A 19,870-nucleotide genomic window follows, 5' to 3' on the forward strand; every position below is an offset into this window, starting at 1 on the left:
AAAAACTTAACATTGTGTTATCAAAATCGATTCCATTTCGATTCTTATCGATATGACAATATCGGATGGTTGCCATATAACCTTTTAAAGTCAAAGTTCCAAACTTATGAAAAGTTTTTAATACATTTCGAAGTATGTTGTAAAACTTGCGTACTGAGTTTACTTCGACGTTGTCATGTTTATATTGTATGCAAAAGTTATAACTTGATATTTATTCGAGCGTCTGTTTAAATCGATTACATATTTATCGATTTGAACTAACCGACAATAGATTTGATCAATAATATCAACGTTATGAGTACGATCGAGTTTATAATTATATCGTCCACGAAACATGAAACACTGGATGACTGACTGTGATGTATCGAGATTGTGTGTATTTGGTGTACACAGGACAAAGGACCAAGATCTCTCGGTGGAACCAATAATCAATATAAATCAGCTATTTATAATGAAACTGCTAAAGAGGAGCAAGTCGGTTGATCGCACCATAATAAACTGTATTATTTTTATGAACATATCTTTCACACTTTAGATAAGAATATTTTATCAATGTTTTAAATATCATAATAGTATACTTTTAGTTATACCCAACCAAATAAGCAAAATAATGAACACAATAGAATAAAAACAACGATATCGGTACTATGACTCCAAACTGTCACTGTCAAGGTGACAGCTGCCAGAAAGTGTCAAATTATCTTACTAAACAACATATTAACAAGTGATCAGTAGATACCGTACGCCTGAACAGCATAATCAATCAAAACTGATTCTGGTTGGTCGAACGGAAAATTACTATGTAATTTCTTGAGTGCCTTGGCACAAGACGTTTATGTAACATGAAATACTAAATTACACTATTAAGTGTAATATAAAATAATCAATTACGTACCAAAATCGTTGTCAACACAAAGAACGGAACACCAACCGACTTTCACGAGAGAAGAAACTTAAAAAAACTCGTGCACCTTGCGAAATACCGAGAGCACTCTTCATTTCTTGGCTTTGACAGTGACGTAAGCGGGTTCGTGTCCCGTCTGCAGCAGCAGCGGGAGCGGCGGCTGCGGGTGGGGCTGCTGGTGGGGCTGGTGGGGCTGGTGGGGCTGGTGTCGCCGCTCCTTGTGCACGAGCGCGTAGATGGCGGGCGGCGGCGGGGGGGGGGCCGCGTCTCATGTCTGCAGCGCCGTGTTGATCTCGCGGTGGATCGTGCTCTGGACACAAGGAAAGGACATTGCATTTCACATTTTGATCAAATCAAATTATAATATCTGAACTAGTAACTTAAAACCTCGAATTTATTCAACATTGACATACTTAGAGTTGGCACAAACTTGAAACAAGTATTTTTTAGCAGAAACATTTTTGTTCCACAATATCGATTCCGTAGGCCAGACGCAGTAATAATTGTCGTTACATAAGATTCAAGAATCCACATATCAACGTTTTTCTATTTTCTCAGGCTATGGTGCCACATAACTGAGCTGAGACACCCATATCATTCGCGAAACCTTAAACTAGGCCCCGAAGCGATGGCATCTATAGATACTAAGTACTTTATATTGTTTATGTATGCAGTGGTTTAATCGGAAACAATAGCCGTGTACATCAAAGAAAATAAATAAATACTTAACGCACATCGCACCGGTTGGTTCGAGTGTGCCATCCTCCTATATTTTCCTACATTCTTATCGAAACATAATTTAGTACTAGTGGTGTTAGTCGTTACTCACCAGCTCATCAAGTTGTCTCGCCAGCTGGTCGTTGAGCGCCTGTATGACCTGCCGCTGTCCGTCCTGCGCGGCGAGGGCCAACTCCAGCTGGCTCTGAGCAAGTTTAGCCTCTGCGTCCTGTGCAATAGAAATCAAAATGAATTAGCATCACCACTTTAATTCAAAGACCGTACTTACCAATCTGTATGTCTTGATAACATCATTAAGGTGATGCAAAATATTTTTTATCATATACTAGGTTCCATAGATCAAAATTCAAACTAGGAATATTGTTTCAAACTTACCTTATGATTGGTACTCACATTGAGAAAAATTAGTAATTAAAGTATTGAGTTAATTTTTACAAATATTGATTGTATTGAAGCAAAACATAAGCCTCATTTTTAAGGTTTCTTAGTTTTGTTAGCTTTTTAAGATTATCGAGAACATCGAAAGAAAAAATGACACTTCTAGAAAAGTTAGTGAACGAGTAATATACTCTCTGGTAACTTCTGGCAAAAGTTAAAACGATCATAATTTAAACTAATGTTATATATTTTAGTAAAGCTTATTGTGGACCAAATGTTATACATAAAAACACTTTATTTTTTGAGACAAACTTATATTTTTTCGGAGATACACGAAACAAGTCATAGTCTTAAGTGCTAAGCGAAAAATTTAGATTTATTTTGTTCATGCATTAAAAGTTAAACGAGCAAGAAAAGTATAAAAAAAATATCTACAAGAAACTAACTACAAAACCAACACAACAAGCACGGAAGAAGAAAATAAAAGAAAAAAGAAAAGTAATTTTAAATATGATTTATTTGTTAATATTTACAAAAGTAAGTACAAAATAAATAAAAAAACACATCATGCATACAAATTAAGGTGCAATTATAACAAGTGTATAGAAAAAGTACATTGCATGCTTAGAATAAAAAGGATTGATTATAATATTATACATATAGCTCAGGCACAGGTGGAAAGTAAAAAGATCTTTTATAGGCAGGATAGTGTTACATATAAAGCATTAGAAGAGCAAAGAAGGAATTTTAAAGTTGTTACATTTGCGGAAGCTAGATGGCGTGCTATACCTTGTAGAGCGCCATATCGCTTGCTTATTAATAACTTTTTTACTAACTGCATTTATTTAAAAACAAGTGAAGTGGGATTAGAAGCGTCGTAAATGACGACTAGAAATGTGATTTTCATTCAACGCCATCATTTAAGACTTTCATAATTCAAGAAGTGATAAGGCATTGTTAAGTAGTGAGAGAACACTGTTTCATGGCTTTCACTCGACAATTCAATCGGAATCGAATTATTTTTTGAGAAGCGTGCTATGTTGAAATGATTTGAAAGAGTGGCCATACCAGCAGACGGATTAAAAAAGGAAAAAAACGAGAGAAAGAAAAAGGCAAAACAAGAAACAGCCCGATATTGTTATTATACAAGGTGTAAAGGAAAACCAAACTTAACAAAGTTGGAAAAAAGCTAGCCAGATGATGACAACATTACGAAAATATGTCGAGATACTGAATTGTTGCTTTGTTAGTCAACAACTAACTGTTCGCTTGGTTTAATCGCGTTATTAGTAAGAGTGAGGGTTACACAGCCGAGCTATAGTAAAACATGTATGTATCATCCTCATCACCCACCTGCTCGCTCTTCTTGGATTTGGTGATCTGCGCCAGTTCCTCGTTCTTCTGAGCTAACTCCGCCTCGAGCTGGGCGACGCGCTGACGCAGCTGTTCCACTTCGTTGGCTTCGGCGCCTGGAACACAGACAACGGAAATGGATTATTAATATCCCATTTTAAGTTAGAATCAGTTGAATCGAATTAAGCCTAAAACCGAGATCGCTGGTTTAAACTGGAAATGTTTGATGTCAGTAATTGTAGAAGAATAAAATTACGGTATTTGTATTAAATCTAAACAAAACGAATGATTCAGCCCTTGAGCCTTAATAACTTTAAACGATGAACTAGATGCTTAAACCTACCTTTAGACTTCAGAGGCATAGTACAGTTAAGGATCTTAAGACCACAAAATGAAGACAACGATAATATTCTTCTAAAATCCATTTTTTTTTATTACAAACTGAAATTAAAAGACTGAACAGTTCTCTATCTGAATGTGACTAATTAAAAATCTAAAACTACGTTAAACCGTTGTCTGATTACCATATTTCAGACTCTACCTAGTTTGAGCCTACAGCCTTTGGGATCCTTACCTTTCCCAGCGTAGTGCCTGGCGCGGGCCACCTCCTCGCGGTACTGGTGCAGCTGCCGCTTCCACTCGTCCACGTTGGCGGTGCTCTCCTGCAGCGCCGCCGTCAGCCGCAGGTTGTTGCTCTTCAGCGTCGCCAGCTCCACTTCCCATTTCTTGGCGTTCGCTGAGCTGTAGACGAAAGGGATGCATCGTTAAGATTCGGTTTTTTTTTTTTTTTTAATGTAAATTAGAAGCTATATTTGCGTAGTTTTGTACTTGATTTACGGCAAAGCAAGAAAAGAATATTGCGAATTTATTGGTAGAAGTCGCACGATTTTGATTATTTAATATTTTGCTAATGTTGCTCCTTCTAATAAAAGACATGTATCAAATTGTAAATATAATGGCAAAAGTTGCAATTATAGTTAATTTTTCGTGTTTTAATCTTTCGAGGACCTTGATCATGAAAGCAGCTACAAACAAGTCGATTCAACAGGGAAATATAATGAAATGTTAAACAACGACATATCTCTAAACGATAAATAATAATTGTTAAAACGTAAACAACGTGTACACTTTTCCAGCATTGTTTAATAACATTTCTCATTCAATTTAGACGACAAAGCGTTACGATCTAGTATCAAATAAACTCGAACAACAATATCCATCTCATAAATAGTGATACACACCAAGACAAGTACGGAATAACGTTTCTTTTGACGCAAAAAAACGGTCATTAATCTTTGTGGTGGCTCGAATATATTTCTCGTTAGTGAAACGAATTTCCCGGGATATATCGCACGCTAGACACAATCGTATCAACTTAATTTCGCACTTCTACTTTGTCTGTATCAAGATAGAATGTTGAGTTATTTGCTGTACGAATTAATGTAACGGTGCAAATATTATTTACTAAGCGTATACCTACCAAAAATAAAATATAATGATAAAATGGAGATCATTAATTAAGCTGAATGTCAGCTAACTAAACTACTTAACTATACAATAAAACACGCAATGCGAATAAAACGAAACAAAACTGCGGCTACAACAAAAGTTGCAGAAATAAATTATATTAAATTTAATATTCAATAAAATATAAAAATATCTAATCCTGCTGAACTTCCTAACATATGTGGTGGTAGGTAACCCACATGAACTGCATTCAAATATACATTCAACAAACATAACCGACGTAAGAAACATTAATTAATCTTTCAATCTCCAAGCCCTGATTCCGGCTCGGAACATAAGCTTCCGTACAATTAGCGCACACGTCTCATCTTTGAGGCAACATCTCAAAGCGGCCTCGGCGATGCGTTCAGACTTCACACAAACCAATTTAGCTGTAACTCTTTCATTAGGACGAGAGCTGGCGGATGTCGACGATGTTATGCGAGCACAGAAAATAATTAATAATACTTGATGAATTATTTACTTACATGCATTGCCGTTTATAACCAACAATAAGAAAATCAGTGCTGACTCAATACCGCTTCAGTTTTGACAAACATCTTTTTATCAATCTCAATTTGATCTTTCATTCTCTTTTTTTCGCTCTTCGCTACTATTCGGTTAAAGTAAGAGTTTTTAGAGATGGCGCGACGAACTGGATGCATACCACAAAAAATGGAAGGAAAAAGCAATAGACCGGACAGAGTGGCGTTTTTGCCCTGCAGAGGGACAGTAATGGCTAAATAAAAAAAATGTGCATTTAGAGTTAATGTTTAATGAAAGAAAATAGCGTACAAACTGAGTTAGATTGCGAACCACTTAGAGTATTTTGTTAAAAGCGTAGCAGATTCCTGAAAAAACTAGTTACAAGAAAGTGTTTTAAAAGAGAAAATAAAATTCAAAAAGACTTCGTTTATTTTGGCACTTAACCAAAGTGATTTAACGAACTTCCAGTGCTTTATTTGTGTAAAAGCTTACACGACTAAAACTGCTATGGAGATACTTTAGTCCGCTTTAAAAATATATTTTGTAATTTATTTTCTTAATGTTCGTAAGAGTTCCTTACATTCTATAAGATATAAGAGTACACATTTGGACTATTAATTAGAGTAATTTATGTTAGGACATAAATATAAACACTCTAAAAGACCTAGTTTCATTGATAAAAATTGTACAAACATTATGGTTTTTTAGCGACCTTCGCACTTATATCTTAATAATTTATGAAGGAACGATAATAATATATTTCCAGCATATTGACATTATCTAATACAAAATCAAAACTTTATAACATTACTAGCTATTTGTCATATACAAACATCTGACCAGTGAGCTGAAAACAATCACCTTCTCACTAGCAAATAAAAACCACCTTATATAAATATTGGTTGTTTAACTTTTTAAGAACGCAGAAATAACGTAACAGAATCAATTGCAAATTAGTTTATATCTCATCCATTGACGACTCTAAAACAGGAGTTGATATACATTGCTGCAAAGCGCAAATAAGATACATTGCAGTATTTAAAGGTAGTCAAGTCATCCAGCAATGTATTGTAAAGTAAATTATGGTGGGATCTCGTCACGGTGCCGTGGTGATGGTTTCTTCACACGCAGCGTCAATCTCGCACCACTTTCGATCATAAACCAATGTTTTACTATTATGCAATAGTGCGGCCACGTTAGCATCGATTATGCATGACCATCTCGACTAATCGTCGTTACATCATTTGTATTTACTGGTATTAATATATTATGTTATGTTCTATTTGTTACGCGACATATAAGTTATGTTATCGTAATTTTCATTAAATTACCTCAAAGGTTTTATAACAGCGGCTCTTTCCGCATTAGCATCTACGTATTGTTTTATTATTGTAGAGCTTACAGAGATCATGAAGGTAGAGATACAGTTGTCGCAAACAAATAAAATAACAAAAGGTTTGGTGATTCTGAAAAGTGTAAACACAACAGACGCAAATTTAAAGAGTCATGCTAGAAAGTCCATTAATGTCCAGCAACCAGAACAAATATGTTTTCCATAATCCACAGACATTGCGCACGGAGTTTTTCAGAGCAAATCTATCGCAATCAATGTAGCAAGTAATACAATAATTCCATCGCCGGCTGAGCCCGACGCTTCCTACAAGCGCGTGCCGTTACGTCACACACTGCACTCGATGCACATAACCGTATTATAATATAATTGAGACTATTTATTTATTACTCAACGTGTAAGTCTAGCGTGTAGATGGTACATAGTTGGTGTAAGTAACAGTAAGACCAGTTTTAATTACCAACCAACTACAACGGCTGTGGCTCTTTCACCAACTTTTGGAATGAGACTGATGCAGTTCTGGAAGCAATACGGCGGTGGGGAGTGTAAAGTGTTGTGGAGACGTACAAAGTACTATCATGAAAACATCAACTCAACTTAAAAAGGCTCCAGACAAAGTGCGCAGATTCTTAAAGCATTCAAGGAAGAAATATACATGATAAAAGTTCTTTTAGCCAAGGTTCAGCTGATGAGTCTCAACAATCCGTCTTTCTGTAGATCATTTTTATTTATTTATTTTATTTAATAATTTATGTACACACACAAGAAGTCTAAATAGTATCATTTTTAGTTACAATCACGAAACTGAAATTTATGGATTATGTGTATCTGTAAGACATAATCAAAAATCTTTGGAGCAGAGCGAAGCGCCACACGCCAACCGTCTCGCTTGGACAACTGAAAGTCTTGACTTTAAGGGGCGCGCAACCAGCACAATTTATTCTGAACCTTCTGTACCCTAGTTTTGTAGTGGCCCACCGATCTCCTAGATCAAATTTTCCGCCTATATCATTAACAAGCGTAAAGATCGTATGATTTCGCCGGGCATCGGCCCGCCTCGGTCTGGATCAGGTAAGCCGCATTATGTAAAAATTGCTTGGGATCGTTTAATATGTGGGACACTTAGTTATTATTACGAAGATACCTACTATCTACCTATAGTACTTATTATGTGGAACAAGTCTAGGCATATGAGTAACAGTAGGTTGTTACAAGGCGCTTGCTGTGTGGTAGGTAAGGAGAATGTTACTAAAAAAGATGTTGACTTTTTGGGACATTTATGCAAAGATGAAGTGATCATGATACTTCGCGGATAAAAGATCAGAAATTCAACAACCGACTACTAAGACGAAAATTTTGTTTTCAGGAAATTCGAATTATAATTTTTGACAAGGAGAAGGCACAACAATACACAATGCCCAGAAAATGGTCAGCTTTAATCCGTTTACACACATACAAACACAGTCAGCAGTATTTCGTAAAGAAAAAAGTCCTCGCTGTGTCGGCCCCCGGATTAATTACAAGTGGCCAGCTAAGCGATGTCAAATGAATTATTTTGTCCCGGAAAATTGGAACTTGTCCAACAATTTTAATAGGGAAACCATAGTACTTGAGTCGGCGATAAAAAGGCAGACCCTGTGAGCGTGCATTGATTTTTATAACGGTAAATTATTGCCACATTTGAGTCGGAAAAAGTCGGAATAATTCATGTTATGAATTAATAAGTACTGTTGAATTTGGAGATGACAACCATGACTGACCAAGCATATATAATTGACAGTTCAATGGACTTTCATAACTTTATATAAAACTAACAATCATTGTTGTTCAAGCAAAGTTATTGATCATGAAGTAAAAATTTAAATTTAATTATCACGTCTTAATTACCGTTAAAAATCAAGAAACCATGACTTCACGCAGTTCTTATGAAAAATCTAAAACTATCAAACCGTCAAGATATGTTGGAATAGATTGGCGATGTAATTAGTTAAAACGTATAGAATGCAACAAGAAATAATGTAGGCAATATTAAACAGGGAAGTGACTACTTTGAATGAGCTTGAAACATACGGACAGATTAACTTGGAACGAGCACGTTCATAATCTAAAGAAGGCCAAAATGATCAGATGGTTCGAAGATGATAACATTTTAGGGTGACTCTAGCAAGAGGCTGTTGGAAGATATGTTACTGGAATGCCTAAATTCGGAAGGATAATTAACTATGTCCATTTAAGTTTAGACAACAGAAGCAACTGCGAATTTTTTACAAAAACAAAGTAGTTGATCCTGTTTTGCTAGTCAATTTTTCAATAGGTTTTGGCAGAAAATTGCGTCGCAAATGCGCGTTAAAATTATCTAAATGATTGACTGTGTTTTAGCATTTAGATATTAGAAACAGTCTCACGATACGAGAAACGTTATTCCCGGGAAAAAAGGCTTTCTATTCTGATGCTAGGGCTAGTAAGTTGATGAAAAGAAATGAAATACAGTCAGCGAAAATTATTATAGGGTAAATTTAATACACTAGGTAACTAGACAGTGATCAAGGCTGAGCCAAATGACCATTTTATTTAGACCTCTATAAAGTCAAATAACAATAGGGACAGAGGGAGAAAACCGCACGCCATCGCAGCGATAATTCCACCGTATGTTTCCATAACAACAAACACAAGTTGGTCGATAATAGTGTACACTGAAACAGCTCGTTCGGTTTCCGGCACAATAATAAAATGAAGTTATTATCATCAATCTTGTTCCTCTTTACGGAATTAGCAGCGAATGAAATATGATCCCAGCGAGTTCCGTCGTCGTGGAGAAAGAAAGTGAATTAGAAAATTAGTGTTCACTAGGACACGATTACTAATATGGTGATATATCAAGTTCGATGATGGCTTAGCTTTTCTTAAGCTTGGGTATAATATGTTGGGTTCTACTAGGCCTGAATTAAAATGCTCTTGGTAGAGTAAAGCAATTAAACGCAATCAAGCATCTCATAACGTCATAACTACTTCATATGCATCATATTTTTTTCTCGTAGCAAAAAAACCCGTAGTGAAAAAGCATTTACAGACAAAAAACAATTGCATCTAATACGTTAAAGAGAACATAAATATGATATAATTCTGTTCAATATTCCTAGAGATTCAATTTCCTATTTTTTGCACAATACAGGGAACAGAGAGGCGTGTCGATAAGGGAGCGGCTAGCAGCAAACATCCCATTGTTTATACGACAACACCAAGACAGATAAACATTCTGTTATGACAGGTACCACGAAAGGGTGCCTTTATGTGGAAATACCGCTCGGATTTTTGTAAATACCACCTCCTATAATGGTAAAGCTGTAAACGCAGAAGCTTGGCAGAAAATGTATCTTAAATGTGAATACCCAGAAAGACAAGGATTTATATGAGAAGTAGGATAAGCAAAGACTAAACTTAAGTTGTCTCTTCAGGGTGGTCAAATGCAAAATAGACAGATAAATAAAAATAATTTTTGGATTTTTTTTTTGAGTGGAATAGATGTCGTTTTTAAAATTTAAAGCAATACATAGAGACTACGTGAAACAGTTCTAGTTGTAATATTGGAAATATACTGGAAAATACTAAAATTTAACATTCAGTAAAACGAAAACGCTGCATGTTTTACAACATAAAATTAAATAAACTTACAAATTCAATTTACGTGCTTGGATTTAAATCCATCAAATACTTCGTTCACGATATGATTGCTAGAATTCAGCACTAATACAGGGCGATTCAACAAATATTTATCTCGAATGTTTGTGCATAAGACTCGTGTAGATATGAAATTGTAATAGAACGAAATGTTTCCAATTCCGAGCATCTGCTTACGGAATATGAATTGTTTAGGATAACCTTTCGAGGACTCCTGACAAAACTGTTGCGATGAGTAATGAAACGGTATACATTTGTTAGAAGTGGGGCGACGCGAATACTGGATTGTTTTAGTGGATTACCACTTGAGCAGTTTTACTTGATATCTATTTTAGTAAAAATAATAGCACTATAGGGTGTTAACGTTTGAATTATTTTTTTAAATTAACCGTCAATTTAAACATGTTGGTAATTGTGGCTTATTTTGGGAAAGATATATGAAAAGCAGTGGACCGTGATAGGCTGAGTTGATTGATTAACTTTAAAGAAATTAAACCTCATCTTTTTTAGGATTATTTGAGAAAGCTCAATGAAACGGGAGGTTCAAGAAACGCTTCGGAGCGGAAGCTTATTAAAAGTCGATAATGACGTTGGCATACATGACGAAAAAAGGTCCGTAGCGTAATGAAAATACATCATTATACTCATTAGGCTTAGTGGTGTGTCATTAGTGTCATAATAACGCTGTGACGTCAGAGCGTGTCACATCGGCGACTAATGTGACCTATCATACTCGTGTTACGTGAGCAGGTCATCCGTCAATGCTCTTGTTGATGGCTACTCGAATTACACGATACATGGGCTGTGTTAGAATCTATGCACCTACTGGTTGTGCTGTGTAAATATAAATCATGTCCCTTGTAAAGTTGTGGGTATATGCATAAATGTTAAATTGACTGCAGGGATAGCCGAGTGGTTGAGATCACCACGCCAAACCAATGTAGCGCAACATGTAGCAGGTTCGGTCCCCGCGTTAGGCAAGCATTTGTTGGATCCATTAATGCTTGTCCTGAGTCTGGGTGTCTTTGTGCATGTGACTTGAATGTTTGTGAAATCTTTGCGAGACCAAAATTTAATATCGTATTTAGTTTGACCACGTTGCCTGTACTATGTGTTGAAGTATAAAATTTGTCAGTTGTTGAGTCATTTGGAAGTCATGAGGTCATGCTACACAAGTCATAGCGACATCTTGCTTGCTTTTACATTATTATAAGCTGCAAATCAGCTCGGCTAACATCTATGTAAGTCCATGTCAAGCTAGCATTTATTGACACAATCTTGACTGAACATTGCATGATCAAATATGAATTATTACGCTTCCAGTTCAAATAAACAAACACGAAATATTCAGTGAACTGTGGAATCAATCTCGATGTTTTTACGAAACCGGACTCCACGAATCCACTACACAGCTGTTTTAGGAGTAAAAAAACGTATAACAAAAAAAAGACCTGACGTCTAAAAATATTTTTTAAAATGTCTACTTTCTTGAAAACAATCCTGCTTACTTAAACTTTGAGTTTAGAGAACCAACTGAAGTTTTTAATCTAGAAGATATCTTAACAGAGCAAAGCGGTTCACTCACGTGTATTTATCGCTACATCCCTTATAGTTTCGAGCTGATCGATTTGCGACCCCCGCCGCTACGCTTATCAAGGACTATCGTTAGGTCCGAAGATAGTCAGGCTATCCGATAAATACGCATAAGTAAACCGTTATCTAATAAATAATTACAAACGGATTTCAGTTAGTTTGTACAAAGTGGTCAGGAAAACCGGGGTTTAGCCCGCTAAAAAACCTAACAACAGTGTAACACTAATCAGGAAATACTCCAAGTATCATGCTATGCAGACAAGCAACGCTACATATAACTATCTAATTAACGTCGATACAAATATAAATTGCATATAAACGCCGTGAAAACATATTCGTCGATACAACATTATAACCTATAATGCAGTGTGTGACATGCGATCAATTGAGGCCCTACCATGACGTCTAAAGTCTACGTCAGTCTTAATGTTGCAGTTGTAGAAAGGAGACAGCACACAATACGTTGTAGAGCGACGACTCTACCACACAACTGTAATATTGTTATTTTAAGAGGTAGTGGTATGTATACCCTCTGAGCGTTTAATTTGTTACGTGATGATATGATTGATGGAGCATTTCAGTATGCTTATCAATATACAGGTTTTAATTTAAATTTTAGATTATATTTTTATTTTTAATTCTTGACACATTTAGTGTATTACGCTTTTGAGTTCATAAAATATTATAATTATTTGCATTATACTAATGAAACAAAAACTTAGGTTTTTAATATACTATGTATTATAATGTCGATGTGTTTGATTAAAAGTGCAAGTCGGTCTCTCGCGATGATGAGTTCTCAGAAATAGGGTTCCGCTTGAGTGTGCACAGTTGGTTATGTGCGAGTCGGAATAGTGAAACTGAGGGGTCCGTGAAAATAGGCTAGTTTCACTCGCAATAATATTAGGTACCTGTTTAACCGCAAATATTATGTCATAATAGCAAAACTGAGGTTCAGTTTGTTCCACCATTTTCTAAAAGATGGCACTGTGCTTTTAGACCGCTTTTCTGAATGGCGGTGTTAAAGTTTTCCGTGAATAGTATAAGAGAGTCGAAGAATTCATGTTTTTTGGGTATCAGTTTAATTTTGTAATTCGGATTAAAGTGTTTTGGTAACCACTACCAGGTGCTTTAATTAAGTCAACCCCCAGCTTAACCCTCCGATACCGGGGGTTAAACATTGCCTTAAGACGTGGCGATATCCACCCAGATATACAGGAGAAAAAATATTACACGATAATTTCAAAATGTATGCTGAATTAAAGCTATCTCTAATCGCTCTCTAAATCGCTAATCTCTTTAACACAAGACCGATCAAGCCAATATCGTCCAAACGTGACCTTTCAAAACCATAAAACACAAATCACCTGATACGCCTAGACATTCTCGAATTTATATAACTGTGCCATGATAATAACACTTTATAGAAATCAGTGTGGTTCGTCCATTGAAATATAAAGTCATGTTCTTATATAAATCGGCAGACACATCAATATTTGTATGAATCAATCGAGATGTGTGTTAAGTGCGTATTAATTAAAGCTAAGTAGACATTTCCGTATGAGTATCAGACATTTTTACCATCAATTGCCTAATAGAAAATAGTTAATCACGAGTCGGACTAGCGACACTAGGTATTGCTGTACAAGGAGTTTAAAAAAAATGAATTTCCAAAATAAATTGGTCACCCCTTAAACTTATGATCGTAAACCGACAAGTTTGACCTTATTATTTATTGTATAATCATTGATGAAAACGTTGACTGTCTAGCTATTATAATTAATGAGATACAGCTTGGTGACGGCCGGACGAAAATATGGACAGCCGCATGGCCTTTACCTTTGGGTACGGACCTCTAAAAACTGTTACTTAAATCCTCCCTAATAAAAGATATTTCGACAACTGCAAGCGTTCACACAAGATTTCTTTTGAATTACTTATTTCTCAATTGAATATACAAGGAACCTTAATTACAATAGTAATTATAATTGATTCTTAGAAGTAGGCTTTATTGTCAAGAGATGTCGTGGCTAACAAAACTAGCACAACTTGCAACATATCCAAATAAAAAACGTAAGAGCAAAAGAGGTGAAACTCTTAAACAAACAATAATAAATAGTAACAAAAAAATGTTAATTACATTAATTACTAATATGGCGGTATAAGTTAATAAGATGATACAGGAAATAAACTTACAAAGAGAGACGATAACATCCAATTAATTAGGAAATGTAGCAATCTTATTTATTTGAAAACTATGTTAACACTGCTTAGTAGTCTACAGTACCATCAGATATATGAATATGCCAAGGAGTAAGCAATGACAATTTAAATAACTGCAAAAAAGAATGGACATTTCCAAGTGTTCATTTAAGGCAAGTTCAGAAAACATTCTATGCCAATCTTCCTTTTATCTTTCGTCTGAATCATAACTGGCTTGGAGAATAGAGTGTATTACATGTATATATTATATCGTAGAAAGCCCTTCCCCTGAACACTGGCTAAACAAATACCTCTATGTACTCAAGACCGGGCACGAAGGCTGCCCTATTTAAAGCGCTGAGGCAGCACATAACTGTTGTTTAAACATACTTAAATAAATAAATACCAGGAACATTCCGGTCTAAGCGAAACCCACAGAGAACTCCGGCCATATTTATTTTGAATCATAAAAGCACTCCTTTAACAAGCTGAAATAATATGGGAGTCCTAAGTATTTTAAAAGGCAAATGCATTCAGGATTATTTGGGCGTGTTCACATAATTTCTCGAGTGCAGTTAAATAAACTTGGGCCTGTGTTCGGACGGATAAGTATAATTATGTGAATTTATTAGTTTCAGCAGCGGAATTTTTCCCGTATATGAGGTGGGTATTACTTGAACGTGCGAATGTTGAGACAAGCAAAATACACTTGACAAGGGCTCAATTTAAAACATTTATTTATTTATACTCTCGTAATAAAGCTTATATAAGACAACAAGCCGACCATTTCGATCAGATGGACTTTCGGATATTCCCGTAGGACGAATTCTTGATAAAATGGATATCAACAAAACAAAGACATTCCCTCTGTCCGAAAGAAAGACAAAATCACAAATAATCCTACGCAAAAATCCTGGCCAACCTTTTTACAGAATAAATAAATCATAAACAAAGTTTATCTATCGGGACGGCATTTACATTGACGTTCGGAAACAGAAATACCTTTTAAAATTCATCCATCATTTAGAATCGGACAGAAATGTCAAAGCTATTATTATTGTTTACTAATGTTATCCCATTTCAAAATATACTTGCTCTAGCAGTAGGACATTAAATAATAAAAAGAATATTAGGAAAGTTGTTCTCAAACCAGACTTAGGCAATATTCCCTTAGGGTATCTTGAGTTAACAAGCTTAAACGTGGCTTTAGACAAAGCAAACATATCTCATAAATATTTGTCCCGCATGTGGTTACAGCCCCTAGCATAATCTCAATCACTAACTCGAATGGGTAGTCACCGTGCATTTCTAACTACATGCCTAATTACACCTTATATATTCCGTAACGGATCTAAATAATATACGATTATATCTGCTTTACTAACATAAGTGTTACCCCTCCTTCGCTGGTCACCAGTGGGGGGTTGGTTATCAACGGATGCGTGCTATAAGTTGCTTTGGTCGTATCCATCGTTTACATTTGTTCACGACACATCGACTGAGACGAATTTATTCAAATATGGAATTCACAATTGTGAGTAACGGTTACAGTTATGGTGGAGGTGTTTTAACTTTAAGTTTTTTTGAAAAGTGAAACGTGGTGTTCTTTTTATGGTTGTTTGATTTTCGAATGACCTTTGTAAGAAGTTGAAGTGTTTGGTAATTGACTTCGTGGTTGGTGATGCTTTTGATTTTCATATAATTTTGTTTTTGGGTTACAACAATTTTTATTCATCAGTTACATTTTGTTTTGTTTGAAAATATCGATCATTGGTCGATATTAACTCTTCAATCTTTGAAATTTAACTGGAGGTTCTTTTATTCGTGAGACAGCATTTTCTCATGAATAACATAGCTTACTAGCTGTTGCCCGCGACCTCGTCCCCGTGGGAGAAGATATAAGTTATGATTTATACCTGCCCTGATTTTTTCACATTTTCCATTGTATCTTCACTCCTATAAGTCGCAGCGTGATGGTTTATAGCCTAAAGCCTTCCTCGATGAATGGTCTATTCAACACAAAAAGAATTTTTCAATTCGGACCAGTAGTTCCTGAGATTAGCGCGTTCAAACAAACAAACAAACAAACTCTTCAGCTTTATATTTTAGTATAGATATAGATTAGACATTATCAGCAAGCTAGTAAAACATAACAATACAACAACATGTCTAACCAGTGAAATGCATTTCACTATATCGCAATACAGATATTACGTAGCGTATAATTTTCTCCAGGCGGCTACACTTAGATAAATAACTCACAATTATAGTTTGCATACGAGTAATGACTCGTCGTATAATTTGCAATGCTCCACTAAACTGAATAAGATATGTAAGTGCCTTATTATACAGGAAAGTTACGATGTTTTGAAAGAAAATACGGAGTGACTGATTCTTAAGTAGCACTTGGTTTTCTGAAATAGATGTAAATTAAATATCCAAGTGCATTTGTGGTTAAAAACTGGAATTGTATATTGTTTGGTCTATTGAATTTGTTTGCTAGTATTGAAAAATAATCTTATTATGACTATGGCATCTTTAAAGGCGACAATACAAAGATAGTTATAGATACTGTTACTGAGAAACAAGATAGTTCAGTCCAGAACTCCAATAATAAACCTCATGAGAATCCATACTAAACAGTTCGCTTAGTTTGCTTTACCTGCGATATGATTAAAAAACTTCAATTGTTTCGAAGCAAGTATTCGATAAGTCTGCAGTGAAGATGTTTTATAAAGAAAATAAAGTCTACGCCGACCGAGACAGGTCGAAACGATGAAAGAATAACATCGTCCGGAAATTGAATTCGTAGAACAAAATGGATTAAAATGGACGACCAACAAACCGATAGCTAACATTTCGCTTGTTTGTGATTCGCTATTTCATTTCTGTTGTAGTTATGTTGTTTGGGTCAGTAAATGTTTTATTGACTAAGCTATTCGATTACGAATCTATCACGACTGAAGAACAGACGAACTTCTAAAAATGACAAAATGGTTGTCGAAAGAAGATCTATGTTTTTTCTCTCTCGACAATAGGACTCATTTTCAGAAAATAATATCAAAGCGAACTCTCTTAAAATCCCTAGATATGGGGCACATCCTTAGAAACTTAGTTTACTCGCTGGTATACTTAACCAAACATTGCTATACCCATCATGTTCTCGGTTATTTCGATGCCAGGAAGAAATTCTGTTTCGCTATAATAGGAAAATCGTATTTCCATCGTCCAGTTAACAACGTTAGCATACTGCGGTTTACTATAAATCGTCTAGCTGGCCTGTCGACGCTTCCTGTACATTTTCCGTCATATCTGCATTAATTCAGTGAGCGCTAATTCGCGCATATATTACGTTAATTGTTTTTTCATCTTCCTCCTTGATACTTAATAGTTTAATAGCGTCAGAACTGCTGAAAGTTTACTGACCGTTATTCTTTATTAAAATGCGGATTTCTGTCCCGTTTTTATTCCATTACTACTTTTATCAAAAATAGTAAGAAGACTTAACAAAATCCACAACACTAGAAACCACAAACGAAAAGACACTTTACGGGAGGTTGCTCCCATGTCACTTTAAAAGAGCGTGATAACGTAACCCTAATGATAGAGACACAGGCAGAGGTGAAGGTAGACTAGTTTTGTAACCGATCCGATGTCTTCAAAAGCTTCGACGTAGAAGGCATGCAGCCTAAAAAGTGATCAAGTCAACAGCACCGTTGGCATGCATAAAGTCAATTAAATTACGTAAATGAATAGGCAATTAGGACAAGCCAGTAAGCGGGCTATAGAGCGACCCTTAGCATTCTCAAATACAGATGCAGCGGTTCGGATATAAATACACCTGTTCAAGTTTTTCGCAAAACAAACATTTCAACCACGTGATCGTTCGTTCGCGTGCCGGTGTCGGTTTCATCGGCACACGCGATATTTTCACTTAAACGTTACTAGAACACTCGGAATCCTTTTACTTTTCATGACCGATCGCTACTTACCTACCTATTTACTATTGTACTGAGTCAGCGTATCATTAAGTTCATGAAATTAGGTTAACGTTGGACGTCAGGCACTAAGGACGTAAAACTTGAAAACAATACCGTCCTTATGTTAAACGAATATTTCAGGCTGATTAATGATATAATCGATGATGAAGGGATAACATAAAAGGGAACTAATTTGTTTACAACTTATTATGAATACAAGGATGTAACTTAGCTATGGGTCGGCTTTCGAATCTCATTCCGTCTTTATCAATACAGTGAAGTAGGCGTTCAAGAGTATGGGAGAAGATGAAATCATTCCTTAATAATATTTCAGATTGTAGTACTAGCTTGTAGATTGTAGTTCTGGATATGGCTAAAACAAACCTAATAATTTTGAAAAACGCCTCTACGTTACAGTATCAATGTAAACCAGTCTTACGGTACAAGTAGGTATGCTTCCAATTTTCTTTTGTTTTTTTGTTGACGCGTGCTTCAAGATACTAATTTACAATGCCGTCGGATCAGCTAACATTTTAAAGGGAATTTCTTTGCGCAGCAGTTTGTAAGTTTCAAGTTCGGATCGTGGAAACACTTGTTTACGAGCTTTTATAAAATCAGATTCAAAGAAAGGACTGGAATTTATCGGGCAGCTTGATTGACGAAGATTTTGGAATTAGTTTTGTATTATGAATTCTATCGGTTTCAAAGGTACATGTTTTTTTTATATATTTTCCAACAAAATTATACAGACAGTTTGTCTGTTAGAACTCGTAATACTTAGGTGTTTAACGAGTCCTATGAAGTGAATGCATCTATTAAATAATATTAAAGTTTTTATGGAATGCTATGCGATGAAATAGAGGAGGGAAAGGTAAGTCTAAAAAAAACATTTCCAGTACAGTGAAACATAATAATGAGGTAGTAATTGAAATTTTACGACATCAAACAAGTCTATTTCTTTTGAACTTACTCTATAAACCGTATAGGAAACAGGGTAATTTCCGAACGTTGCGTGCTATCGGTAATTGTGACAGCTAGGCAGCTGTGCAAAAACATCGCATGTCTGGTCTTCCGTGGTGTCGAGTTACGAACAAGGATCGGAATATACATGTCATATATTGTGTATGTATTTAAATGCGTGATCGTACGGATAGCCGAGTGCTTGAGGTCACCACGCTAAACCCACTGTACGATTCTGTTCGATACCCGCGTAGGCCACGGTGTCCTAAGCTTGGGTGTGATTGAGCATGATGCACAAGCACACGATTGACGACAATATAGATTTGAATGTTTGTAAAATTAATAAGGGCGGGAATGGTTTGCAAAAAAAATAAAGGTTCTTCATTTAGACACAAGTTTTCTAACAGCAGCCAAGCTTAATTGTTATAATTAGTTTAATTTTGCGTCTAAGTAGAAAATTACATTAGCCATGCGCGATCCCTTCGCAACCTAATAATTTCACGTCCACTTTAGACTTAATGATTTGATAAAAATCGGAATTTTTCCACATGTTGAGCAAGATAATATGAGGTGTACTTAACCCTACAGGGGCGTGACAAATTTGTTATTTCCACACCCACGCAAAAGGGTTAGGCTATTCATAGCCAGAGAAAACAGGCCAAATAGGCTTTATTTTTATCCACACACATTTCCATGTACAATGGAAAGGTTAAACGAGAAAGATTTGATTCACTTAACAAT

At 35.7% G+C, this 19,870-nt stretch overlaps 1 protein-coding gene across 4 annotated transcripts in view; it reads right to left on the reverse strand.

Moving 5' to 3' along the window:
* Positions 1–19,870, reverse strand: part of LOC113502760 (homer protein homolog 2) — a 50,261-nt gene continuing 30,391 nt past the window's right edge. For 3 of the 4 annotated variants that reach the window (XM_026884427.1, XM_026884426.1, XM_026884428.1), the window contains 4 exons: positions 3,948–4,114; positions 3,374–3,489; positions 1,734–1,850; positions 1–1,214 (listed from right to left, as the gene is read on the reverse strand). In XM_026884427.1, the coding sequence (XP_026740228.1) occupies positions 1,173–1,214; positions 1,734–1,850; positions 3,374–3,489; positions 3,948–4,114 (442 nt within the window). In that variant the 3' untranslated portion in view covers positions 1–1,172. Of the gene's footprint in view, positions 1,215–1,733; positions 1,851–3,289; positions 3,490–3,947; positions 4,115–19,870 lie in introns of those variants that run through there. The other variant, XM_026884429.1, reaches the window with a different exon arrangement.

Source organism: Trichoplusia ni, chromosome 18 (genome assembly GCF_003590095.1).
Source record: "Trichoplusia ni isolate ovarian cell line Hi5 chromosome 18, tn1, whole genome shotgun sequence".
Taxonomy (NCBI): Eukaryota; Metazoa; Arthropoda; class Insecta; order Lepidoptera; family Noctuidae; genus Trichoplusia; species Trichoplusia ni.